Source organism: Filicampus tigris, chromosome 2 (genome assembly GCF_054856515.1).
Source record: "Filicampus tigris isolate MCC_2025a chromosome 2, RoL_Ftig_1.0, whole genome shotgun sequence".
NCBI classification, from domain to species: domain Eukaryota; kingdom Metazoa; phylum Chordata; class Actinopteri; order Syngnathiformes; family Syngnathidae; genus Filicampus; species Filicampus tigris.
Genome location: NC_141218.1, coordinates 33056504 through 33084343, shown reverse-complemented (window position 1 = coordinate 33084343; position 27840 = coordinate 33056504). Strand labels below are relative to the sequence as shown.

The following is a 27840-nucleotide window of genomic DNA, read 5'->3' as shown; positions in this document are numbered from 1 at the left end:
GAGGGAACGTGGTGGCGGTGCGGCGATGCCCAGTTTTGTTTATTTTACTCATTTTACTAGCGTGTGCATTTAATATTAGCATTACACGACGGAGACAACTTGACATGCATTAAGAGTCAGTCATAGAAGGATGTAACAGAATCCTACGGAGCCCCTAAGGACATGGAAGTAAAAAAAAACGTTGCTTTCCCTCGCTAAAACTTTGCGTCCCCTCGCAAAGATTTGCGTTCAAAAATTGCGAGATAACGCAAAGTGTTTTGCGAGGGAACGCATTTTGTTTTAAATTAGTGTTTATGTACTTCCGGGTCAGTTTGGCAGCCAGCCTAGCCTCTAATGCGCGGCTGTTTGAGAGACGACAGTACGTCAGAGAGGGAGAAACTGTACTTAATATCAAAACCAGATTTTAGGTCTTTGTATTACAAGCGAATTTCAAAGCAATTCTATTACACCCGCCCACGGCTGAAAACGCTCCCTTTATTGCTTTTGTTTACCCGGAAAATGACCCGTAAGTACATAAACACGCATTTTAAAAAAAATGCGTTCCCTCGCAAAAAACTTTGCGTTATCTCGCAATTTTTGCAAGGGAACGCAAATCTTTGCTAGGGAACGCAAAGTTGTTTTTTTTTACTTGCACGTCACCTTAGGAGCTCCGTAGAATCCGGTCACTTTTCAAATTAAAATATTCTTTAGCCTCAGATAATTAATAAACCGTAAGTACTGTCAGTTTTTTTTCTTTCTCATCAGTGGGCCCGCCGCGGCCCGGTGGTTGCGACCTATTTGCTCTAGTACACAATTCAAAGTTCTTCAAGGCATGATTATATAAAGAACCATTGCCCATAACCCCACTTGGGACGCTCCCATCAAACATCAATGTACCCCTCCAAAAAAAAACAGTCACAGACAAACTCGAATATCGTCTACAAAGTGTTGCTACTTTTATTCTATTCACAGTTCACGGAGGTGTCATGACATTTTTTGTCCATACAGTGTGCTGTATGATGGCACAAAAAGTCTTGTCACAAATGTTGAACGCTTTCTAGACACTCTTTCTAGGTCTATTCAAAAAGATATTATTCACATTGTAAGATATATACTTTAGAAATGCAGAATTGACTTAGAATCCACACAATAAATTTAACATAATGATAATGTATAAAAATATGCTTCATAAAGGTGTATAAATATGAGCAAAAAGTGCTTTTTAAAAACAGCACAGTCCTACACAAGTAATTAAACAGCTTTTAGTAAACAGTCTAAAGAACTAATTAAACAATCTGTTTTAAGTGATTTCCTGTTGTGACTGATGAGCTGAGCCCAAAGTTGCAACAGCAACCACACAGCGACAGAGGTGAACAAAATAATAACTGCTAACATGAGGACCATCTTAACTAATTTTTCCTTGCAACAGTGTCATGAGACAAGATGTTATATACGTTTGGAACAAGCAAAAACAAGCAGAAATAATGGTAGCCATTGTGACCCCCTCATTCTGTCAAACTGGCAATGATCCAGTACATACAATACCTTGAAAACAGCAGTCCTTCACTTGGCAGTGTGAAATCAGAATTTCTCTGGCACGATGTTGAAGGCACATGGGCACTGACAGTGCTCAGTTTTACAGACTGACTCTATTCATACTGTATGCAGAAGCATTTTTTTTCTTTTCTTTTTAAAGCAATGACTCAGCGACTCATCTTTTCCCACTTTTGCCTTATCTCTGAGGTTATGAAAGCCTCAATGCTCTTACTGTCAGGCCACAGACTATATATTTAGGCATACCTGTATATACATACAATATATGTATGTATATGTAGATATAAAAAGACTGATGTTGATATACATCTATATAGACAGATAAATATGTATATATAGGTGTGTGTGTACAAATTTGCATGGAATAATTAATACATGACATACATTTACATATGACTTGAGAAATGCATTTAGCGTCTACTGAGCAACATTCAGTTTCATGAGCCTGAGTGTGAAATGTGAATGTATGCGTGAAGCCTTAGTGTCATCCGTCTGCAGGTACAGTCCAGTTTGGGCTTAATCCTTTGATATTTTTCAGTCCACTTCACACTTTCAGACTTCAAGTCTAGAAGACTTCTATCTAGCTCTGATATCACCTCCATTGTTATTGCTCACGGTGACGTGGGGTTTGTCGAAAAAGAAGATCACGCGAAGCGAACATGTCTAATTTATGAGGAGCTGGTGTATTTCTGACTGGAGCGGGAGCTGGAGCGATCTAGTCCATTGCCGTGGTAGGAGCCCTTCCACCCTGGGACGGAACCTCGTTCGTCCAGTAAAGATGTTCCATAGCACCAGCAGCAAAGGCAAGACTACAAGGAAAAAATTGGTATTAAAGGACACTTGATTGGGCTGAACATCAACACTTATATAATAGGTCTGCGTGAAAAAAATGATGTCAGCACTAAAATTCACGCCCCTAAAAGAATCTGTAGTGATTTATGGGCGGCACAATATTTAGTTTTTATTAACATCAAATGTGAGCTCCTATGAGGAAAAAACACCATCACCTCCACAAAATCAAAAATATTGTGCTGTTAGTTTTTTAACTTTTTTTAATTACGGGTTAGAGTGGACAATACCAGGAATGTGCATATGTACATAACACTTTAAATCTATAACAAGCTATGAGAAACTCAGCTAAGGAAAAAGCTTCTTGGAACGCAATGTGTTTCAGTATCTTGGTGACTTATGACATGAAGCGACGTATGTGACATGAAGTGCACCTCAGCTGCATGTAGGCTGCTCATTTCTTACTCTTTTTGGTCAGACATGGAAAGGCTAATCGTTTTGTCACGTTTTCAGAGGTTGAGTTAGGCCTAAGTAGAGATGTCCACATGTATTGGGGACGATTGATCCCCGTTATTTTGACAATATTAGCGATGTTATTTAAAACGACTTTGAATGGCAAAATGTAATCGCTCCCCGTCGTGACGTCACACAGGCATGGAGGGAGGGGAGGGGGTTGTGATCAAATTGCTCATTAACGCTAGGCGTTTCTGAACATGTTAGTTTTGTACTGATTTCTCCAAAACAAATTGAAAAAAGTTCAAATGCAAGCTAATATCATTTTCCTGATAAAAAAAAATATATATATAAATTGAGGTTATTATTGAAAAATAGACCGTCTCAGCTCTCTAATCCTTTTAATCCTGTTTCATGCAGGAGAGGTCTCATCAGCAGGGAGCCAGTGAGTGGGCCCTAAAGGACCTTCACAATGGGGATGTGATCATTCCATCATTCATGCACCCATGATTAAGATTAAGGTGTTTTAAAACATTTTTAAATTGAATTGTTACAAAATGGTGTTCTTGCACTGTACATTCTTGTAGTAATCTTACTAAGATACTTTTTATTTTTTTACTTTGCTTTTTAAGGCCTTTAACTTTGGTTTGTAAATGCAGTTAAAGGTTGTACTTTTAATTATGTGAAGCACATTGAGTTTCCTTGTGAATGAAATGTGCAAGATACAAAAAGTTTCCTTGCCGCTTGAAAGTTAAGAATTATTATCACTACCTTGCACAATAGAAATGCAGATAAGGAATGGACAATTACTGCAAATAAGGCACAAGTAAAGTTTCAGTAATACAGTGTCGCACTATGAGGTAAAGTAATACAGTGTGACATTATGAGGTGATGTCTGGTGCTGGACGATAAATCAATATGTATCGCGATAGACCCTTGATTAATAACGATGGAAAATATGTTCAGTAGAATGTTCGAACAATTCGGGGGAACATTTTTTTAAATAGACAGTATAAGCATAGAGGGAAACCCCTTTATTCATCTGCAGTTAGTCATTGGTCTATTTTTTGCGGTGAGGCTTTCATGACCGCGGCGAGCGCGGGAAGGAAAATAGTGAGTTGTTGTTGCCTGGGGAACAGATTAGAGTGAGCGACCAGGCTGTGAACAGGCTTCCAAAGCACAGTAAGTGACTATTTGTGTTCAAATATCGTCCAGCGGGAGGGGGATGGGGGGTGAGGTGCTAGGGGAAGTTAAGTCGGACTTACAGACGGACGGCCGTTTAAAATTAGAGGTGGACCGGCCTATAGACGGATAGGATTTTTTACCCCGCTGGAAAAAAAGGTGAATGACGGACGACGGAAGGGTACCCACGCTCCAGACGGATGCCGAATAACAGATGCTCAATTTTTAGTAGCCCTGTCGATGTTAACGTGGTCTTTTCTGTATGTTAGGGACCTAGAGAGAAGTGTAATCAAGAATGGTGCACTTATTTACATGTTTTGTGCTTGTTCACCAATCAGGGGTAGTGTGCAATTTATGGGCGCCGCCATTATGTGACATTGCCAGCTGTAATCGGCCACTACTTATATTAATTTTGGTGTAGTTACAGCTATGTGTTAACATTTGAGGATCTCGTTTATTTAACCTGCTTTACCACTTATTTGGATTTCATAGCCGTTATTGAGGTGCTCTTTCCTCATATGGTTTCTCTGTGCCTTGCCATGTTTCTTTTTCAGGTTATATGTGTGTGTGGGGGGGGTGTGGTGGTTGTGTGTGTGTGGGGTGTGTGTGCGTGTGCGTGTGTGTGCACACAATTATTCTGCACTTTTACTTTTACAAATAAATTGTGAATTCACTTATTTACTACACTGAAACGTGTTTAACAGAAATCCTTTCTGTTGATGTGCATCAAGCTTGACAACTATTTTTGTTTTTAATTTTGATTTGGCAAGCTCACCTGAAAGCAGTTTTTGAACTTCTGACTGACAAAGTAGAGGGCAATGGGGTTAATGCAGGAGTTCAGGGAAGCCATGTTGATGCCGATGTAGTCCATCACTAAGAGGAAGCTGAAAGAGGGAGTGACAGGCGTTTACGCTGAATTCAACAGGAAGCCACAAGAGAGAGAACAATGTGTTCTCATGACGTGTGCAGTTTATTTGCTTATGTGTACGCCTACCTGAGGAGTTCACAGCGGTTGGGGTCATTTTGGTCGTAGACTGTTTTCTTCAAAATACGGCTGAGGTGAAGTGGCAGCCAGCAGAGAGCGAAAATCAACACGAGGCAGAACACTGTCTTGGCCACTTCCCTCCTCTAGACAAAATGAACAAAAATGATGGTCAACATGGGAGCTTTGAGATTGACCACAACCACTAGGGGTGGAAACATCTCACCACAATCGGTATGGCTATGATTCAAGTCAGCTATTGAGTTGATCATTTTTTTAAAATAAATATATATATTTACTTTTACTTACTGTAGCTATTTTGAACCAATATTTGAAATACTAATGAGTATGACCCATATTTCCATATTGTGACCAAAGATGGGCATTCCGTCCCAAGGACGGATGCCCATTTTGTGGACAGACAGCCAAAGGACGAGAAGTCTTTTAAAAAGGACGGACTAAGAAAGGACGGAGGTGGGTTTTCGTCCGTCCCTCTATTCGTCCCTAGCCCACGATATATTTATATATATATATTAGTGCTGTCAAACCTATCGCGTTATCGGGCGGTAATTCAATTTTGGAATTGATCGCGTCAAAATACTTGACGCATTTAACGCATGCGCAGAACGAGCGCCCATGCATAATCCCACTCAGAAGTGCAGTGAGCAGCAGAGCGGACGCGCACGTGTGGAATAGTAAAGCAGATAGGCCCTCTGGGTGGGGAATTCATATTCTTAAAAAATACAGATGGAAACATAATAAGCAGTTAGTCATTTGCACTCATTGCGAGAAGGAGCTCCAGTTCCACCGCAGGAGAAGCATCGGGACGGACAGTGCACATAATACGGCAGCCGCGGCTTGCAGTTTACCATACGCCGAGATGCCTTGTGTTGCCCACATCATACAGAGAAGCATCCCTGTGATTTTTTTCAAGGCTTCACATTGTATTGAAGTTAATTTATTGCAATTTTTCCCAACTAGGGGTACGGGGATTACGTGGGAACATTTAATGATTTATTTCCAAGATCAACAACCTGTGCCACAGCCGCACCAAAATCACAACAACAGCATTGTCAGCTGAAGTGTCTCAAAGCTCAGATGATTGATGACAAGAAAGCAAAACTGCTATGACGAATCTGAATATTATTCTTGTTAAGTGTCTTTTCCCCCTGATATTTAAAAGTCTGTTTCAAGAGGACTTTTCAAAGGAGCTCCATTTTTTGTGATAAATGTTATTAAGTGGTTACAGTATATACAGCAAAATAGAGGCGGTTTAGTTATTTTTTTTAATTTATAGTATTTATTTTCAAGGCTAAATATTTATTTTCATGGATGAATGGTTTCAGTTGAGTTAAAAACATAAAATAAAAAGACAATGCTGAAGAATTAAATGTTTACATTTAGGAAATGAAATAAAATGATTTTCAATTAAAAATATGTTGTGTAACATTCTACTTTTGCAGAATCATGATCACATGAGTGAGCAGGTACTCATGGTATGACAATATAGTTCTGGAGTACACGAGCCCCAAAAAATTGGCAACCACTGTTTTATTGAAGCAATCACTCCTTTAGCTACAAAAAAAAAAAAAAAAAAAAAAAAAGCCAAATTATCACTGACACCAACTGTTAGATTGTTTTGGGACGATAGCCTTAATATGGACATCTGGGCCCCGCCACCATCCCTGAAGGACACTAATGACACTGCAGCCACGGTTAACGGCCTGGCGCCAACATAATGGCTGTTTTCCAACCATGCCAGGTTTGGCACCAAGGCCAAGCAGTGTCGCAAGCCCTGCAGTTTCAGGGGGCCAGGGAATTGCTCATTAGCAGCTACTGTATGAGTGCTGGTCGGGGCTGCAAGCTGCTTTTTATTACCAACTCCACAACTTGACATCTGCTTGTGAACTCTGGCACTCAGTCCAGCATCCTGCCAGCACAGCCGGTAGACACTGTGGCTCCCAGATGGATGCCACTAAAGGCATACATACATGACTCAGTCAATCCTACGATCGCTAAGGAGGAATTTGCGACCAAGGAAGGCCTTGGCAAGCATTCACCGCTCAAAAAGCTCAATATCCCCTGCGCATGCTGACCAACGCTGATGGCAGTTGGTGCCCCTGTGGCAATTTGCGCCGCTTGAACAAGGCCACGATCCCCGACCAATATCCCGGGCCGGCCATCCAGGACCACTCCACCCACCTGACGGGGCCCCATCATCTTTTCCAAGGTGGACCTGGTGCGCAGGTATCAGGTACACACCTGCAGCATGTGTCAAAGACAGCGGTTATTACACCCTTTGGCCTTTGTCTCAATGGGGCAGCACAGACATTTGAACGCCTTACGGATTCTGTGCCACGTGACATGTCGTTCTTGTTTGTTTACCTGGACGACGTCCTGGTGGCCAGCGCAAATGTGGAGGACTACCTGACACATCCGCCTGCTGTTCCAGCAACTCAACAAGCACGGCCTCATTGTCAACGCAGCCAAGTGCCAGTTTGGCTTGTCATCAATAACTTTCCTCAGGCACCACGTGTGTCCCAGGGCAGTCAGAATTCCTGCCAGGGTGGACACCATTGCCAGTTTACTTTGTCCCTCCACTGTGAAGTCACTGCAGGAGTTGTTTGGCATGGTGAACTTCTACAACAGGTTCATTTGCCATGCAGCTCACATCATGCGGTCCTTGCGGGGCAAAGGGCCCAAAGATGAAGTGGATTGGATACCCTTGGACGGACAAAGCTTTTGACTCTTCTAAGGCTGTGTGTCAGGCATCCCAGCTGTGCTAGCACACTCCATTCCCACCGCCCTGGTCACACTGCCCTTCTTCAGCAGGAAACCCTGTGACAACGAGAGGAAGTACAGCACTTTTGACAGGGCGCTCCTAAGCCTCTTCCTCACCACCCAACACTTGAGGTTCCCACCAGTTCACTGCCTTTGCGGACCATAAGCTGCTGACATTTGCCATGGTCAATACCTTGGAGCCTTAGTCTGGTCATCAGCAACGTCAGCTCACCGTCAATTCTGAGTTCACTACAGACACCCACCATGTGACTGGCAGGGACAACTACGTTGCCGACTGCCTCTTCACCTAGGGCTTAATTATGCTGACATGGCTGCCGACTAGGCCGCCGGCTGATATTCAAGCCTACCATACCGCCTCCACCAGACTGCGTCTGGAGGACGTCACATTGGACAACACCAATGCCACACTTCTCTGTGATATCTCCGCCATCCAATCGCACACCCTGGTGCCTGCTGGCTGGCGGTCACATGTTTTTGACACTATCCATGGCTGTACCCAACCGGGTGTGAATGTTCGCCGCTAGCTGGTGGGCGCACATTTTTCTGACATTTTTGGGGGGGGGACCGACTGACGGAACAATAGACTTCTGACGGACTTAAGTGATGGACCGACTGACAGACTGATGGACTGACAATTATAATTCAGTTCGTCATGAAAAATGACGGACGGGTACCCAGGCCGCTGACAGATGACGAATGACGGACTAGCGAAATTCAGTAAAATGCCCACCGCTGTATATTGCACACGGTATTTATATGATATTTAAGTGTATGTATGTTTGTATGTGTGATACAGTATGCCTATGTATTTTTTGGGGTAGGCTATGCGTATGTATTTTGGACTTAATGGCACTTGATAAATAATATCTTAGGTAATGATGGAGGAATAGGGTGTAAATACATTTGATTATATTGTCAATCTATTTCTGTACTGTATTAAGATATTCAAGTTCATAACCTTGGGTTTTGTTGGCCGGGGAAAACCACCATATGAAATGAAGGAATCACATCCAGTGGAAAGAGGAGGGTTCGTCGGGAAGTCGAATCCAAAATTCAGGAGGAGCAGTGTGGTTTTCGTCCTGGCCGTGGAACTTTGAACCAGGTCTACACCCTCCGCAGGGTCCTCAAGGGTGCATTGGAGTTCGCCCAAGCAGTCTATATCGTTTTTTGGGCCCGAGGCTAAATTTGCCAATGCAATACATTACCAACATGTTTCATATTGACAGAGCAACAGTGTCGAGGACATTTCCTTTGTGGAGAACGTTGGCCACTGTGTGGCTGTCATTCCAGACTGCTTTGAAATAGTCATACAGAAGGCATCGATTCTTAAATCTCAAGCTCAGTCATATTCCCACTACAAACACAACACAATCATGAAGTACCTTATTGGTGTCACACCCAGAGCTGGGCATTTTACTAAAAAAAAAATTCCGTCATTTGTCAACCGTCAGCAATACGGGCGTCCGTCAGTGACAGATAAACGGACCGAGATAGACAGAAGGCCCAGCTCTGGTCACACCACTTCACACATTTGTCACACCATTTAATCAATTTCCAAGCACGTAACTGAAACTAGTGGCATTTTAGACAAATTGCAACCAGGTGATTTGGTGCTGCCATCATGTGTGCTGAAGTAAAGATCCCTGCATTCATTGAAGGACAGTGCCAGTTAGATGCAAGAGATGTGTGGAGCACACGGAAAATAGCTCATTTCCAAATTCATGTGGAAAAGGAGATATACATGTTACTTGTTCCAATATTCGCAACAAGTACAAAATACTGACAGAAAAACTACCCATCAGCATGGTGGTAGCATGCAGAGATGAGGGCATGCAATTCCTTGACAAGATTGTTACGGTAACTTAAAAAATAAAATACGAAAATATCAAATAAAAACAAAAGACACACACAATGCGTGGTGATCAGTGAAATAAAAACAAAATGAGGCACGTGTCATTGCAAATGTAGACGGGAACTCATAGACTAAAAAGCATAGACAAATGCCTACCTCTGCAAATAATGGATGGATGGATTTTTCATCTGTTGGACCTATTTTTTCCCAGTCTGATGATAGACGGATTGGCGGACCTTTGATGTTTATTGATGGAAGCGCAGTTAAAATAACACATACAACCTATTGTGTAAAATATGTATCATCGTGGATATATGGCTTCGTTCCACTACAATGCTCTGTTATTTGCGCTGTATTGATCAGTGAAGGTATTTCTCACTTTTTTTATTTACACCAGAATGCAGTTATTTAATAATCAATGGATTGGGCAAGGCGGCACGGTGGTCGACTGGTTAGCACATCAGTCTCACAGTTCAGAGGTCGTGGGTTCGATCCTGGCTCCGTCCTCCCTGTGTGGAGTTTGCATGTTCTACCCGTGCCTGCGTGGGTTTTCTCCGGGTACTCCGATTTCCTCCCACATTCCAAAAACATGCTTGGTCGGTCGATTGGACACTCTAAATTGCCCCTAGGTGTGATTGTGAGTGCGGTTGTTTGTTTGTTTGTCTCTGTGTGCCCTGCGATTGGCTGGCAACCAATTCAGGGTGTCCCCCGCCTACTGCCCAAAGAGAGCTGGGATAGGCGCCGGCACGCCCGCGACCCTTGTGAGGATAAGCGGTATCGATAATGGATGGATGGATGGATTGGGCAATTCATAATGGACACTGTAATGCACAGGTGTCAAACTCAAGGCCTGAGGGCCACATCCAGCCCACGACATCATTTTATGTGGCCTGCGAAGACAAATCATGTATTGACTTGACATGTTTTTTGGAAATTGTCTTCACTGTTAACACAACATATTTGATATTTCAAGCATTTGTTACCAATCCTTCCTTTAAAATACATTTTGAAATAGTTCAACAAACTATTTACTGGCTTCTGATTTCAAAACTAGTGATCCATCAATTAGTTGTGTACGAGGCGATCATACATTTACATAGGTTAACAGCCGTAACGGCCCTCCGAGTGAAATCAGAACCACGATGCGGCCCGTGACAAAAATGAGTTTGACACCCCTGCTGTAATGCATCAAATAATGGATTTTTTTCTATCACCCCTAACAACCACAGTGCACCATAATTCTTGTAGTCATACCTGTTTCATGTGGTCATTGAGTGCAATTCGCATGCCTTTCTTGCGACTCAGCATCTCGCAGGACATGAGGGTGTAAAAGATTGCTGTGCAAGCAAGAGGTAGGCAGAAGTAGAAGCCAAACAGCCACCAGTCTTTTACATCCTGGTAAAACTGGAAAGATACAAAAACATTCAGAGAAAGTGCATTTCCATGTTTAGTGTGAATAACTTAAGTTCCTAAACTTTAATCAAGATAGTTTTACTCGAAGCACAGGGGCCCCTAACCGGAAATTTCAGTCGAAAATTCAGGGTCGCACACAGTCAGTTGACTTGCAAAGTAAATATTCACTCCACTCATTTTCACTATATTGCTGATAAATGGGATGTATTGTTAAGCAGAAATTTGTCAGCCACCAAAAATATGCAAGAATAATCACATTATTGCTGGGAAAAATATATATAGTTTTGCGATGTATCACAATACTTTTTGTGCCAATACCACGTATCGATATGTTGATAAAGTATCGATACTTTGATACCTTTTTGTATTTCCCTGTTGTGTGCGTAGGTGTGTGTGCGCGCATTTGATGGGAGCGCTATTCAACTTGGCCACGTGGGGGCAGTGTGGGTCCTCATATTGATATACTTGTTACATTGAGGAGTAGAAGAAAATTTCGTAGTTACAACTTGGTTTTTGGCAGCGTAGGAAGAGCATATGCCTGTGAGTATTGTTTGCGTGCTTCTCTGTGTGCCTTCCTGCAACGTTTGTGGAAAAGTACTCATTGTTTGAGGGATTCAAGTGCCGTGATTAGCACGCTAATTTTCATTCGCGACTTAATGGCGTTTTCATTGTGCATTAGCCTTGAGCTAAATACGTTCGATAAAAAAAAAAAAAAAGAAGTACTGTGATGTATGTTCGAATGTGCATTATGTGTAAATCTCTTTGTTTTGTGTGTTTAGTTTTACAGTTAAATTCAACTGGAGTGTAATAAACTGCTTGAAACCAGCAATATTGGACTCTTTTTGAGGGACTGTTCACTATCTGCCAAACTGTACTCAGTCTGCTCAGGGAGGGCAGAATACTTATGTTATGCACGTTCCGTACTTCTGGAACATTTGAGGTCCTTAAAGTTGAGCTTTGCGATTGGAGTTTTATTTATATTTTTACATTTTTTCGATCTTGCATTCCTGTTTGTCAGGAACAGTTACAGGAACAGTTTATGCACTTTTCAATCGTGACACTTGAAATGTCAAATTACATTTAAATTCAAACTTTGGAAATGCATGGTCTGAATATCGGGACCTGTGTGTGTATGTGTATGTGTATATATATTAAGGCTGTCAAAGTTAAAGCGTTAACTATGGAGATTAATTTACATTTAAAAAAAAAACAAATTGACTCAGTTAACTCAGTTTTATTTACTTCCTGTAGCAACTGACCTCTGCTCACTCTGCAGCCAAACTTAGAGGAGAGTCACTGTCACAAAGACAAACTTTTACGTAACTTTGCTTTAAAAAGTTGCTTGACGGCTCATTGAATAAGTCCAAGTGTTTTATACAATGCAACTTTATTTTTATAGCGCATTTCATAACAGCTACAGCTGTACCAAAGCACTTTTCATAACAACAAAACAGCAATAATATAACAAATGAATGAAATAAATGAAAACAGAAAATACTATATACAATAGACACCGGAAAACAGCAGAAAACCTTCAGTCTCACGTTGGATCAAAAGCTGGAAAAGAATCATATTCAATAATCAAAAAAAGCTATTATAACATTTTTTGAATCAAAATATACTTTTTTTCCCCCCATATCAATTCCAAGATTTTAATGAAGTAAATATCAGTTCCAAGCTTTGTAAAAAATTGTAGTTGAAAAATACGATTAATCGCGATTAATTATGCGCGGCACGGTGGTCGACTGGTTAGCACGTCCGACTCAGAGGTCGTGATACCTCACAAGGAATAATATCTCACAAGCAAAAATACAGTTGTACCGATATGTTTACAGACCCTAGTACAGTGGTCCCCAATCACTTGTTCGCGGCCATGTCCCAGTCCGCAGGCCACTTTGGACCAGGCCATGGCGGGTCGCACCGTTGAAAGAAAAACATTACTGTACGTCCGGTTTATTTATTATATTTTTGAAAAGTGACCAGATTCTCTCTGTTACATCCGTCTGTGATGGACTCTTGATGCATGTCAAATCTTCGTCGTCTAACGCTAATATTAAACCTACAAGTTAGCAAAAATGAGTAAAAAAAAACCACATGTACTTGGAAAGTTTCTTTGTAACGGGGCAAAGGCCCAGGGATGCGACAGAAGAAGAGCCTATGACCGAGAAGAAAAAGAAAAGTGTATTTCACAGACAATAGCAGGAGACCTATTAAAATATGGATTTCTCTGCACTATATGCGGCGAGTAGCTCGTGATTTACCGTTATGGTGAGTTATTTATGGTACTTATTCTGTGGTGCCTTATGTTCGCGCATTACAGTGGTGTGCTGCTAAAAGGTATCTTAAAAGATACCTAAGATACACAGTCGGTTCGTGTTTGTTGTTGTAGCATTACGACATTAAAAATAACTGCTTCAATTTATCAAGTTGATCCCTTGTAGTTAATTCAAGACGATTTGCATTGCATTTTCTGCAAATATAGATTGTACAATGATGCCTACCTTTATAAAGTTGGAGCTCTGCTCTGGATGCAACAGACACACACGCAGCTTGTTGCCTCTGTACGGCATCTCCAGCATGTCAAACGCAAGTGCCTCGGGCACAGCGAGCAGCAAAGCAATCATCCAAATCACTGTCACCTCCACTGCTTTCCACACAGGGATGCCCATCCCCTTCACCCTGCTCCATGATGTTACTGCGTGGTAGCTGCACATGCAATGGACACACATTTGTTTTAGCCACTTTGAGCACTTGAGTTCTGCACAGTTGTTTGTGGATAACGAGCATACACACCGGTCCACACTTAGAGCACACAGGCTGAGAATAGTGATACCCACTGAAGCTTTCTGAACGAATGGTATCATCTTGCAGACATATACTCCAAATGGCCAGTCCTCTGCTATTAGCTGCAGACAATAATAAAGACAAATGTGTGGTTAGGGTACTGCCGATTGCACTGGTATTCAATTATATTCCTCTGTTGTTCTTATATGATAGTCTAAGCCAAAACTAACGGTGCAGTGTGTGTCATGTTTGGTCTGTGCTGTGTTGTTTCAGGTTTTTTAGTTTTGTTTTCTCAGTATTTCTGTGTCTGTCTCGTCAATCATTATTGTGTCCACCTGTGCGCATTCCACCCCCTGGTGTTAGCCAATCAGCTCTCTCCTACCTTGTGTTTCTCGCTCTCGTCAGTATGCCTGTATTCAAGTTCCTAGTTTTCGTTCAGTCCTTGTTGGATTGTTGTCGCTGTCATGTTTTGTTTCCTAGAGTTACTTTGAGGTTTGGATTTTTCAGGACTTTTTTAAGCTGTTTTTTTTTGTTAATAGTTTTGTTCAGTAAGCCTTGCTTCTCCTGCCTCCCTGCATTTGGGTCCTCTAACACACAGCCACCAGAGTTTCTCCTTTCAGATCAAATATTTATCCGAGGGGCTGATCAAATCAGTTCAGCATCAGGACAGTGTCTCAAGTTATGTCTAAAAAAATAAAACAAAAACTCAACTTTTAAACCTCAGTCTTTTTAACACGCGCTGACAGTTTAAGCCATCATTCCAGTGTTAAAAGCTGAATTGCATTACACAGAAATATTTAAGATTCAAATTTGCTTTGATAACAAGGTCAAACTTATTTACGGTCATCTAATTAGATTCAGGAAATTAAACCAGTCATGCTCAAAGTGGGTCATGACCATGGTTTCCATTGCAATCAAGCCATCTGGATGTTTCAACACAAATGGCAACAATGCACTTGATACAAGTTGACTGTTTGAACTTCTTTTTGAAACAGTTGCTCCCACTACCCTACTCATGTAGAGGAACTGAAGCCATAATGAATCAAATACTGTCCAGAGGATGGATAATGAATTGGATGTCATCTCTTGGTGTAACGAATACGGCGAATCAAATGTTGATGACGGCTTTACGTTGAATACAAATGATCTATGGTTGTCATTGAGACAAATTCTGGATCTAGCAGGATCTTTTAACTGTATCTTCTAAGATTAAGCCTAAAAATACTGTATAAATGTTTGTACAAATAAACCATTATTGTGGGTAAGCACACCACCCTGGGGCAGTGGCAAGATTATCATCCCTCGAAGAGAAATTGGTTCACCGTGACATCCGTGACAAAGTTTGGATGAAAATATTACAATGTAATTCACAATGTAATGTAATTCGAAATTGATATCACAAATTTTTCAGATTAATTTTGCGTTTGTGGAATATGTATTAAGCAGCAAAATCCACCCCTTTTTAACCACCTCAGGGGGCGGCCATTTTGTCTTCTGTCGACTGAAAATGACATCACAACTGCTCACAGGGACCAACCGCGGCTGACCTGTTTTCTGAATCTGAGCTGTGATCGGTCGTTGTGAGCAGTTGTGGTGTCATTTATGGTCGTCAGAAGACAAAATGGCCACCCCCAGAGATGGCTAAAAACGAGTAGATTAACACTTATTCCACAACCGCAATATTCATCAGAATGCCCTGTTTCAACTAGTGGGTTTGCATAGAACATATTCTTGAAAAAAAATGTTTGCGTTGACTTCCACTTTAACTACTCAAAACTACCATCATAGGCCCATGCCCATTCATCCCTGCATGTTGAACACTTTATTTTTGAACTCTATTCTTTTTGTGAAATACAAAATGACCTTGTAAATATCATGTGATATTCAAAACTCTTGCATTTTCATTCTGCTTACAGTCACACATTTGCTGCATTGCATCTGTGCACACATTCAAACCCAGAACAAACACCTGCTTCAACTCGTTATCATATATTTTTAGTATTATTCTGTTGTTATATTTTATATTCACAAGTCTTGGGACTTACTGTGCTAACCCTGGACCTTGGGTATCGTGCCATATCATGTGGAAATGTGTGTTGGTAGGACTTTTACATTGACTTTATCATTAGCGTGAGGGCTGTTTTAAATATGAAGCATGTGTCGTATTTAAAATATTCAACAATATATGTGTGTAATTGTTTTTGTTGTGTGGATAATGGATGGATGCAGCTGGGCATACCGCCTATGTGACAGACTGGTCCGCCTATGACGGGCGCCCATTTTGTAGGCGATAAATAACAGACAGGGAACTAAAAAAATTGTTGTACTAAGCATAGTCCGAAGCCCATTCTTTTTCCTGTCTATGGAATCGTCTATGTTTGTTTTTTTATACAGTAAACTTACATGAAACAGCTTCAAACACACTCAGGAGCAGCAGAATCACGTACGCTACACGCTTGCTGTGCAAAGAACATGGCGCATTCAGGTGACTTTCACAAAGTCAGGAACTTGCAAACACACAGCGCCGTTCTGCACATTAAAAGCTCCCCACCCCCCGATTGTAAAGTTTTAAAGATCAAGAGAAGCCAAAATCGAAATCATGATTCAATTTTAATTAATTGTCCAGCCCTAATGTGACATACTGATTATTGTTTTGCCTTGCTCGACAGCACCTCAAGGTGTAATGGTTGCATTCATAAACCCGCAGCTGTGGCCGTCTCCAGGGCAACATAAGAGATGCAGCAATCCAAATCAACACACTTTCTTTACCTTATACACGTTGATGGGGATGGCGATGATGATGTAAAGGAGGTCTCCGAGTGCCAAGCTTCCAATCAGGACGTTGGGTCCATTCCTCATACACTTGTTCTTGTATATAATTCTTAGCAGCGTGGAGTTGCCAATGATCCCGACCACAAAGATCAGGCAAGACACAATGGTGTTCACATACTTGAAGGCGTGCTTAATCTCTGTCGGCTTTATGCACATGGGGGGAAAGGAGGCCCTCGGCCGGGCTGGTTGTGGGGGTTGACGTGAGATGGAAGCATTATACTTGAAGACTTCAAAAGTGTCAGGCACAGTCGGGGAGTCCCGGATGAACCGAGAGGCCTCAACCGCCACAACCATCAGGAAGCAGAGCAGAGCCATGGCCTTCATTGTAAAGCGAGGGAGGTTCTTTCACGGGGAAGCTTTTCCTCAGTCAAAGGCAGTCTCAAAATACACAATCTCACATACCTATTTTCCACACACGTATTTGCGTTGGGCCTGGATCCCTTTGTCAAGATGTTTGTTCTGTGGAGAAAACATACAAATCTTCATGCTGTGTGTGTTTTGAGGTGCACTTTCAAACAAGCTTCGAGATTACTGCAATAATGCTTGAGGCTGAAAGTTTCAGCCCACCCTGAATTTATTAGCCAATTAAAGTTAAGTAGCTAAGTATTGTAACTCACACCTTTATCATAATTGAATTATGCACAAGAACACATCATTCATTTGCGACTATCCATCTTGTTCAGATTCACAAAAAGCGGTCTATCCCAGACGACTAAAATATACATATGGGGCAGCCATGACAGATTAATTAACAATAGAGGTGCCACCTTGGGGACCCCCACAAGCGGTAAGGCCCCGAATCCCTGAACTGCAGCTCAGCTAGGTGCGTGTAAAAAGGTCACAACAACAAAGAATACACGGAATACACCTCAGATTGCTCAAATAGGGCAATTGTGAAGTGCACATTGCTTCAGCATTCATCCCATGCCAGCTACATAAACCACAATACTACCATAGTCCCTGTAACATTTAAAATAATTTACTATGTATCAAAACATTTGCCATTACATTTAAGACTTTATGGACACATATCTGGCACAAAGAAAACCATCCCTAATGCAAACATTTTTCCATAATGAATTTGAACAGAGTGCTGACATTTTAAACAGAGCCAAATGTCAAAGAAATGGAATGGTAATAAATAATTGATGGTCCCAATTTGGATGCGAAACTAGTCTTCAGGGAATGCACGTGCGTGTGTGTTTGTGCGTCATGTGTAGCTCTTAGTAAGCTTTGCCAGGGACATCTCTCAGCATAACAAAAACATGTGTTTACAATCACACATATACATTATGCACAATCTCTTATTCTCAAAATATTCACGCAGAAACTGTTGTGATATAATGTTTGTAGACAAACACAGTCAATCACCAACTGATTTGAAGACTGTTTTATATTACACTGTTGCCGAATGTGCACACGGCACCTCCATGCACGTGCACAGCCTGCAAATCACAGCTAGCATTGATGTCTGTGCTTAAAGTCCCAAACGGAGAGGCTTGTTGTATTTGCACACACAAAGACAAAATCACATGGATGACCTCATACATTTGAGGAACGTACTTGGACCAAAATTCGGTCCAGGAATATTCGTTGACGAGGGTGGTGGTGGGGTGTGTGGCACGCGACGAATCACAATATCGTCGACGTGGGGGCGGCGGTGGCATATGTCATGAGCCGAAATATAATCAATATGAGAGGCAGACCTTCCTATTGGACCGGCCGTTCGGGAATCTCACGAAAATTCACGATGGCAACCACGCCAGACCAACCCCCCGCCCCTCGAGAGTGATGTCAGTGATGACTGTTGAAAGATGAACAAAGCGTGAAAAGGTGCCAAAGTGCACAAAGAGGTCGTGAGGCCAGGTGACATGTAAATAAAGACAACAAGTAAATTCCGCAAGATGCCAGTGGATATAATTGAAGTAATGGTCCTACATTCAGACAACCAGGAATGAAATCAACACATTTGCACGAACCTTCAACACTCTATAGACCACGCATTGTGCTCATAATATAAACAATCTGAATATCTTCTATCTTTACCTCTAAAATAGAAGAGCACTTAAAACACTCCACAGATTGTTTCTGAAATGATTTTCCTCATGTAACAACAAGTCAATAAACAGTGGAACAAATCCCTGCCAGTGCTTGTGTTTTTCTTGTGACTTTTTTTTTACAGTCTTAGCTTTATTCTTTGTTTTCCTTTCCCTTGTTAAATAATGTTTTGCTCCTGTTAATTTATGAGTCGCCTTTTCAGAGACAAGCACTGTTGGACTATCAAAGGAATTCGGCATGGGGACTCAACGCAAACAGACATGTCGTCATCAAGAGACGGAGGAATAATGATAGATCACCCCAAACAAACAAACAAACAAAAAAAAAACTCTAAGGGCTTTAGTGTTACACTAATGTGATTTGTGGAATTTTGGATTCTGACTCTAACTGTGAAATGTATAGACTCCTGTAGTTTTGTTATTCAAACCCACAAATACATTTTTGGATAAATCCTGCAATAAAAATATGATTTAAATGCTCTCTTTCAACTATGGAACTGTAAAACTGCAACACGTTTCCAATGTGTGCTTTCTGTACATTATTCAGGGGAAAAGCATTGATTGTACTCTGGTACTAGATCAGCCCAAAGCTGACTCTTCTTTTAGGTGCACTTAACAAGCTAAAAAACAATAAATGCCATTGTATTTGATGAACATCTTGGTTGGAGACAAATGCTTACGCCATATAGTTGAATCTGCAAAATGAGCTCTGTTTAGGTTTACTGCTCAAATATATTGTTCTACAAGTATATTGTATTGTAAATCAAGAAGTAAATAAAGTGAATAAAACGCCAAAACAAATAGCTCTTTTTAAATGAATGGTTTAATCTTATTACAAAGTAATACGCTTATGACCAAATGACTTGTACTGCTTTAATGCAGATTCTTTCATTTTCAGTGAACTACCAATATTTTCAGGGGCGTAGCCAGAAAATTTTCAGTGGGTTGGTTAGGGTGACAACACGTCAATGAGGGGTGGCCGTGCATAGATGCGTCTTTCTTTGTCATACTATCCACAGTACGAGTTTGATGATTTTTTTTTTTTTTTTTAAAAGGGCAGAAAAATCACATATCCAATTTTGTTCCCTTGCTGTTGGGATGGTCAGGGGGGTGGCCACCCCTGGCCACTGTGTAGTTCCGCCCCTGTATGTTTTATTATTTTTGAATGGGAATAAGGAATTTCTAAATTAAATCATTTTTTTATGCCCACATTTCGGCCAGCTCGATTGGCTTCGCTGAGAGGTCACAAGCAAGCATACCAATTAACCAACAAAACAACAACAACAACAATCTCTTATCAGGAATGCAAAATAACATTTCAACATAATGATACATACAACTAAATACAGTACTCAAATTAAGCATTACAATAACCTAATAACTTGAATCTACTTAACTTATATATATATATATATATATATATATATATATATATATGATGAAGATGATGAAGAAATAGGTCAGTTACGTTGTGCCGTGGTCAACTACCGTGAATTTGTTAAGCACTATAACTTCCAAAACAGAAACATGGCCCGTTTGATTTTTCATAAATGGCATTTTCTTGCCAGAGCATGTACTTAAATATAAACAATGAATCGATGCCAAGTCTGTCAAGAGGTGGTGTATACTAATTCGTCCAACTCATCATATTAAAAATTAGAATCATTTATGTCAAAACCAGCTCTATAACTTACCGGAGAACCAAAATACAGTGCGTTGTATTCAGGTTAAAGTGTCCTCATCAACATTGCACCAGATTTCCAGTAATTGTAGTGATGGAGAATAAAAGTTTCCAGGGTCTTTTGCGCCGTGTCCAGTACGTCTAAGTGGTGTTTAGCTCTTCTCCACTCTTCCTTGTGCGAGCTCCTCTGACGCACTGGAGCACAATGCGCGGCTTTATATGAGCCAAACACCAATCACGTGACTAAGCTTTTATTAAGTTTCATGTAACTTATTATATTATGTATCACTTATTAAGAGTAGCGATATTTTGGTAATTTAGTTCAACTTCTCCTAATGATCCCCCCTACCACCCCTAAAGACCCCCCCTACCCCCCCGCACCCTACATTTCCGGACATTCACTCCACTGGCCACATTAAAAGTGACGCAAAGGGAATGGATGGTGAATGTTTTTGACCGTATTCACTGCAGGACATATTCAGTTTAAATAACATTAAAAGAAGCATGTGAACTGTCAACTGTCATCCGAACTGCTTGTTATCATGGAGGAGTTCTTAGAGGTAGCATGCTAGCCATCCTCCACCAGATGAAGTTGTCTCTCTCTCTCTCTCTTTCTATCCATCTCTCTCTCTCTCTCTCTCTCTTTCTCTCTCTCTCTCTCTCTCTCTCTCTCTCTCTCTCTATCCATGCAGCATGGTGCACAAGTGGTGGTTAGGTTAGTATGTCTCCCTCACATTTTTGTGCTTTGGATTTGAAATGTGGGTGCTCAAGCTTCCCCCAGCATTCCAAAATCATGCATAGTAAATCAAGACAGAAAGGTCGAAGTCAAGTCAAATTTATGTATAGCCCTTAATCATAAAAAAAGTCTCAAAGGGATTCACATGCCCACAGTTGACAAATATTAATAAATACAAATATATAATAATAAACATCGTATTGACTTTTTTTTTTTTTATCGAATTTTTTCGACATATCTGGTATTGGAGTAATCCAAAAGTTATAAAATGTATTCAAGGTACATTAATATTATGGCACTTGGATTACATTATTATTTTTTTTTTAACAGGTAACTATTAACTAGTAACTGTTTATCTACTGACCAGTCAGCCGCATCCCCACACACGCACAAAAAATTTCTGGCCATGAAAAATTGTGATATCGGTTTGGGGCGTTAGCACCATCTGACTTTTATCTTTGGAAACCCAAAGGGGTAGCTGTGGCCCTAGAAACAACTGACGTTCGCAATATGACCTGTGTCAAAACATTCAGAAATTACAGTTTTTTTAAGTGAGGATTAACTTTGATTGTCAAGTATTACTTTGAAATTGGTATTTAAAATGTGCTTACTATAGTGGTTGTAGAGCCGTATAAAAATGCACAGCATCAACCTTGCTGCTTCTAGTCTTATATTCCTCTAGCTGTAGTTATGTACCGGTAACAAAAATATGAACTAGCTCTCATTATGATGCAGGAAAATAGACCAAAAACAACGAACCCATTAGCACAGTGTCAATGTCCAAATTATTATTTTTGAAATGATAGATTTTGATACAATGTTTGATTTTATGGACTCTCAGTAGAATGTGCAGCTCTACCTAATGTGTGGACATTACTGTGCATGTTCATAATCTTCCCTAAAATTCTCTAGCTTCCCTTATTGCCACTGTTTTCTTGTTTTGTGTAAGCTTTTTATTAGAAATTTAGGCTTTTGCAGAATCAAAGCTTGTGTGTTTCTTGCGTGATGAACCCGTCACTGCATTGGGGATGAAAGAAGCATTCCATCTGTTGTGTTGCAAAACTTCTGTCATGGGAGCAAACTCAGCCTCTTGGGTTCTTGCCTGAATGCTTATCATTTAAAGCAAAGTGCCTTGCACTGTAGTCTCTGAATAACTATGGCTGTTGTGCGTGGGAAATTAAGGTTTTTGTTTTTTATTGGGTATAGTGAATTTTCAGATCAAAATAACAGTCATGAGCAACAAGTGATTCACAATAAAAAAAGAACCCATTCTTCTCTATTGATAGCTTGTTTTATAGAAATATATCAGGATAATATGCCACGACCCCCCCCCCCTCCTCCCACAAAATCTATATTGCCATGGCCTTATATTGTATAGAGATTGTTTATTGTATGTGCATACCACTGATTGAAAAAAGACAAAACAAACAGTCAATGATTAATTGTGTTGATTTTACAAAACAGAAAAATGCATTTGTGCAAACATCCTCATGAAACATACCACACATTTGACACACCCTCCCCTATCAATAGCGGCAACAAATATTACCACATCATATAAAAGCCTATTTGTGCACACTTTTTAATGTCCTAACTATTTTAGGAAGTAAATTTCCTTGGTCAATTATTATTGGCATTAGCACAGGCTTGTTCTTTTATATATGGAGGCAATAAAAATAAAAATAAAATCCCCCAATTGCATGAGGGGGGAGAGAACTGCAGTAGTAGAGGAAATCCTGTCCCGCTTCATCATGTGACCCTGGCAGAAGATAACATTGGAGAGTTGCTGTTTAGAAAGTAACAAGTCATTGCTCTTCCTAAACCTCAAGTGTTCTTCATCCTGAGTCGCAAGTTTCTTTTGTTTCGACAATGACAATGATTTTCCTATTTTTGTGAAGAGAAAACTCTCTTACCGAGCTGACAGTTTCGGCTGTCACTGCAGCCTTCCTCGGAGCTGTCACTGCTTCCACGTCACGTGTCTAAAACAGCTGACCGGGTTGGGGGAACCTGACGGTGTGCACAATAGCTCCCCGTTCAAGGGGATACTATGTTTGCCACCCAAATAGCAACTGATGTGAAAATAAAACAAACACTAACAAGGGGAAGCAAGAAGAAAGAAATGCATTACAGCTAATCGGCACCAGACATTGGCCCAATTTCTGGACAGATACACAAGAATAGGGAATGGACACAGACAAGAATTTGGATTAGATGCTTCTTTCAGTCCGACACGGTGTCTGTGATTGAGAGATAGTATCACTGTTCTGTGGCTCGAAAATCAGCTGCTTTTTCAATCACACAACTTAGTCCCTGAGTGGTTTACTCCTTATAAAAGGTCTGAATCACTCATAGTATGAGATGAATGTTATTGAAGAACACTTGTCTTGTACATCATTAGAATTTTTTACCATCGCTTAATCAGGTACTTTGATGTTGACATAACCAATGTGTAGCATGTGCAAATGTAAAAGTATGTCTTCTGTCACACTTTCTCTTCCAGTATTTTTTGTTCTTGCGCTTGCATCACAATTACATGTTTAGCTGTGTGATTGAAAACACTTCAACGGTTTAAAAAGAGCAGTGTAACTTCCCTATTGAGAAATCAGGCTGCCAAATGATTTGAAGTAAGAGGGGAAGCAGTCCAACGAACACACCAGATAGGCCCATGATTTGTATTCTTTCTTACTTAAACCTTAACATAAAAAAACTGAGCCCTAAAATGCACCAGAGGGTTTTCTTTAGCAGAAACAGTGTGTAAATTGCATAATGTTTCTCTTGGCTTTAAATGTTCCCATTACCACTGAAATTAACTATTTGGGTGTCAAGCATGAAACATGAAAGTCTGACTTTTTTACAACTATTGTCTAAGAGGCTGTAATGGTGAAATCTCTGCGGTCACTGGTTGTTGTTTGTGCACATTTTTTATGGGCATGTGCGTGCGTGTGTGTGTGTGTGTGTGTGTGTGTGAGGGGGGGGCGGTGGTTAGTTGTTAGTCTGTAAATATTCAGCAGCCCCTTACACACATAAACTGTATTTTCCACTTTTTTACCATCACACTTTCCTATGTGATCTGTGTAGGGTGGGCGATTGAAGTCGACCAGTGTTAAAGGGAATGTTTGCAGTTTAAAAGAAAGATCACTTTTGTCATATTTATTAAAATTGTTATTCTGACCTGACAGTTGTACCTGATAAATACACTGCAAATCGACCAGTGTTAAAAGCTTGGGGAGAGTGTGTGAGGGTGTCTTGGGGGGAGGGGGTGTGGGGGAGAAACTTTCCAAAAACGTCTGTTTATTTTACTCATTTGCTAGCTTGTGCATTTAATATTAGCGTTACGCGACAGAGACAACTTGACATGCCTTAAAGCGGAAGTCAAGAATATGTTCACAGCAGGCCCACTAGTTGAAACACGGTATTGTGATTAATTTGGCGTTTGTGGAATATACGTTAAGCAGCAAAATGCACTCATTTTTAGCCATCTCTTGGGGCAGCCATTTTGTCTTCTGTCGACTGAAAATGACATCACAACTGCTCACAACAACCATGACCTGTTTTCTGAATCTGAGCCGTGATTGGTCATTGTGAGCAGTTGTGATGTCATTTTCCGTCGACAGAAGACAAAATGGCCGCCCCCCGAGATGGCTAAAAATGAGTGTTTTAACACTTATTCCACAAACGCAATATTTATCAGAATTTTCAACAAGTTTCAACTAGTGGGCTTGCATAGAACATATACTTAAAAAAAAAATGTTTGCGTTGACTTCTTCTTTAAGAGTCAGTCATAGATGGATGTAACGGAGAGAATCCGGTTACTTTTCAAAATTAAATATTTTTCAGCCTCGGATAATAAATAAACTCAAGGTACTGTACTTTTTTTTTTTCTTTCTTTCATCTGTGCGGCCTGCCGTGGCCCAGTCCAAAGTGGCCTGGAGCCTGATACCGGTCCGCGGCCCAGTGGTTGGGGACCCCTGGGCTCATCAAAGGACCAGGCCATGGCAGTCCTAGTGTTAACACCACGCAGTAAGAAATGAGCCTGTGTAGTCTATACTCTAGCATTGATACATTGTTAAAATGGGGTGTCACCTGGAATCGTCCCTGATTGGTGTTTATTTGAAATTGAAACCACTTTCTTACATAGTGAGTGAGGTTCACTGATTAGAGTCAAGACAATTTTCCTCCTCACTTGCAAGAGAGAATCAAACTTTCCTAGGCAAAACTTTCACATGATGGTATTGGTTGATAAGAAGATTTTGCCTCATAACTTGGTTTCCACTTGAGTTTTGTATTTCATATCGTTTAAAGTGTTATGTTCCAAAAAATCTTTGGATTGAATTTTAAAGACAAATCTCCATTTCTAAATATAAAAATGGGTATCTCACAGGGCTCCATACTCGGATCTTTGCTGTTTAGTCCCTTTATAAATTAAATCTGTGCTGTATGCGGATGATGCAGTTCTCTATGCACCCGCCAAGACACCACAACAGGCTGCTGAAGCTATATCTACATCTTTGGTCAAGGTCAGTAAAAATCAGTTGGTGCTTAATCTTTCAAAAAGGGTTTTAATGTGTTTTTATATTAAAAAAATGAATTCAGAACAACATTTTCAGATACATTAACCAAATTTAAAAATACGAACTGTAATGTAATTTAAATACCTTCGACTAGCACCCGACCCCCAACTCAATACTCATATGCAGGAAATCTAAAAAACAATACGAAGGAATCTAAACTGCTTTAAATTAATTAGACATTACATACCTAGCCAGACCGCCTTACTGTACATGCATGCTATGATTTTTTTTTCTCACATTTCATACTGCATGACAATTTGGGCTAAAGTGGCTCCCACTGCCACCAAAATCCATTTGTTCCCTGTATAATCAAACCTTAAAAGTAATGGATAAAAAATATATATATATATCAGATACCACCACTGTCATATTCTCCAAGAAATATAACCTCCTAAGCTTTGACAACTTTAGAGATTTGTGCTTTCTCAAATTAATTTACAAGTGTATAAATAACTTAGTACCTGAGCCACTCAGTCAATATGTAGCGAGACAAATCAGCAAAACCAGAAGCTTTTCAAACCAAAACTGCAAAATACCTTTTCGCTGGACAACCTTGAGATGTCTCTTCTAAAAGTTGTAAAGTGTGGAACACACTGCCGTCAGAAATAAAATCCATTTTGCAATTTTAAAACTGTTCTCTGTGTCTTTTGTGTGGTTTTACTGAATTATAAAACATGTTGTTTTTGTTCTTATTTATTGGTTTTTGAGTTGGGCGGCACGGTGGTCGACTGGTTAGCACGTCCGCCTCACAGTTCAGAGGTCGTGGGTTCGATCCCGGCTCCGGCCTCCCTGTGTGAAGTTTGCATGTTCTCCCCGTGCCTGCGTGGGTTTCCTCCGGGTACTCCGGTTTCCTCCCACATTCCAAAAACATGCATGGTAAGTTGATTGGACTGTCTAAATTGCTCCTAGGTGTGATTGTGAGTGCGGATGTTTGTCTCTGTGTGCCCTGCGATTGGCTGGCAACCAGTTCAGGGTGTCCCCCGCCTACTGCCCAAAGACAGCTGGGATAGGCTCCAGCACGCCCTGCGACCCTTGTGAGGATAAGCAGTACAGATAATGGATGGATGGATGGGTTTTTGAGTTGTCTGTTTTGTTGGTTGATGTATATTTTATGCCTTATATTTTACTGCAATGTTGTGGACAAGCCCAACTGGGGACTGGAGTTGAGAAATAGCATTAGCTATAAGCTCTACATGCATCACATCAGCTGCAAGCTTGTATCAATGTTTGATTGCATTGTCCCTGTCATATAAAGATTTATTATTTTTAATTTTAATGAACAACATATGAAGTTGCAAACATAAGATTTGGCAATTTGGCTATGGCTATTTGGCAAGATGGCGTCTGGTCATATGAGGCAGACGGGTGGAGAGTCTGCCTCTTTTGAGAGAACTAAACCTGAGATTTACACTTCTGCGGATGGTAGAATTGTAGTGGAACATCCATCCATCCATTATCGATACCGCTTATCCTCACAAGGGTCGCGGGGCGTGCTGGAGCCTATCCCAGCTGTCTTCGGGCAGTAGGCGGGGGACACCCTGAATTGGTTGCCAGCCAATCGCAGGGCACACACAGACAAACATTCGCACTCACAATCACACCTAGGGGCAATTTAGAGAGTCCAATCAACTTACCATGCATGTTTATGGAATGTGGGAGGAAACCGGAGTATTGTAGTGGAACATGAGTTATTACATTTTTTAGTCATTAAAATGAAGACAATGGCGCAAGATGAACTGGTGCTTTTAGCGCACAGTGCAACGTTCAGCATAGAGGGGAACAAAAAGACACAAACAATGTGAAAAGTTGTCTAGCACTGCTGAATGAACTCGGAGACAAAATCCTTTGCTTTGTGTCACACTGTCTGGACGACCTTCCGCCTGTGTCCTTTAACAGCATTGATGTCTCATTGATGTCTTCTTGCCTGCTGCTGTCAGACTCTTTAACAAGAACATTGTGTAGTCTCTACAAACTGGCGGTCATTAGTGCAATTGTGCAGTCCTGCACCTGAGCTCGTATCGTGCAATACCCAATATTCCCCACTACTGTAATACCGTGCAATACTCAACATTCCCCACTACTGTTAGTCTAGTTTTATTTTTATCCAATGCTGTTCCTTACATTTCACTACAGCACTGCAGCACTGTCACTTAGAGTATTTCTTCCTCTGTAC

General features: G+C 40.8%; 1 protein-coding gene across 2 annotated transcripts; it reads right to left on the bottom strand.

Annotated features, from left to right (window-relative positions):
- Positions 1–911: 911 nt before the first annotated feature.
- On the bottom strand, positions 912–20578 carry LOC147152087 (endothelin receptor type B-like). Of its 2 annotated transcripts, XM_086024067.1 has the most exons (9): positions 20374–20578; positions 17025–17081; positions 16560–16940; positions 13800–13912; positions 13508–13712; positions 10848–10997; positions 4952–5085; positions 4733–4841; positions 912–2342 (listed from the first exon to the last, which is right to left on the bottom strand). In XM_086024067.1, exons 3-9 carry the CDS (start codon positions 16935–16937, stop codon positions 2202–2204), a joined length of 1230 nt encoding a protein of 409 aa, XP_085880193.1. In that variant the 5' UTR covers positions 16938–16940; positions 17025–17081; positions 20374–20578; the 3' UTR covers positions 912–2201. The 2 variants fall into 2 exon arrangements, with proteins under 2 accessions (XP_085880193.1, XP_085880191.1); XM_086024065.1 differs by having other exon boundaries at positions 16560–17081; positions 20374–20577.
- Between the last annotated feature and the right edge of the window lie 7262 nt (positions 20579–27840).

Excerpts from the sequence above, each read along its gene's own strand:
- LOC147152087 (XM_086024065.1), bottom strand. The coding sequence starts at position 16,946 with ATGAAGGCCATGGCTCTGCTCTGCTTCCTGATGGTTGTGGCGGTTGAG. Across the intron at positions 13,913-16,559 it reads TCCCCATCAACGTGTATAAG|CTAATAGCAGAGGACTGGCC; the intron begins GTAAAGAAAGTG and ends TATTGTCTGCAG. Across the intron at positions 5,086-10,847 it reads TCAATGACCACATGAAACAG|AGGAGGGAAGTGGCCAAGAC; the intron begins GTATGACTACAA and ends CATTTTGTCTAG.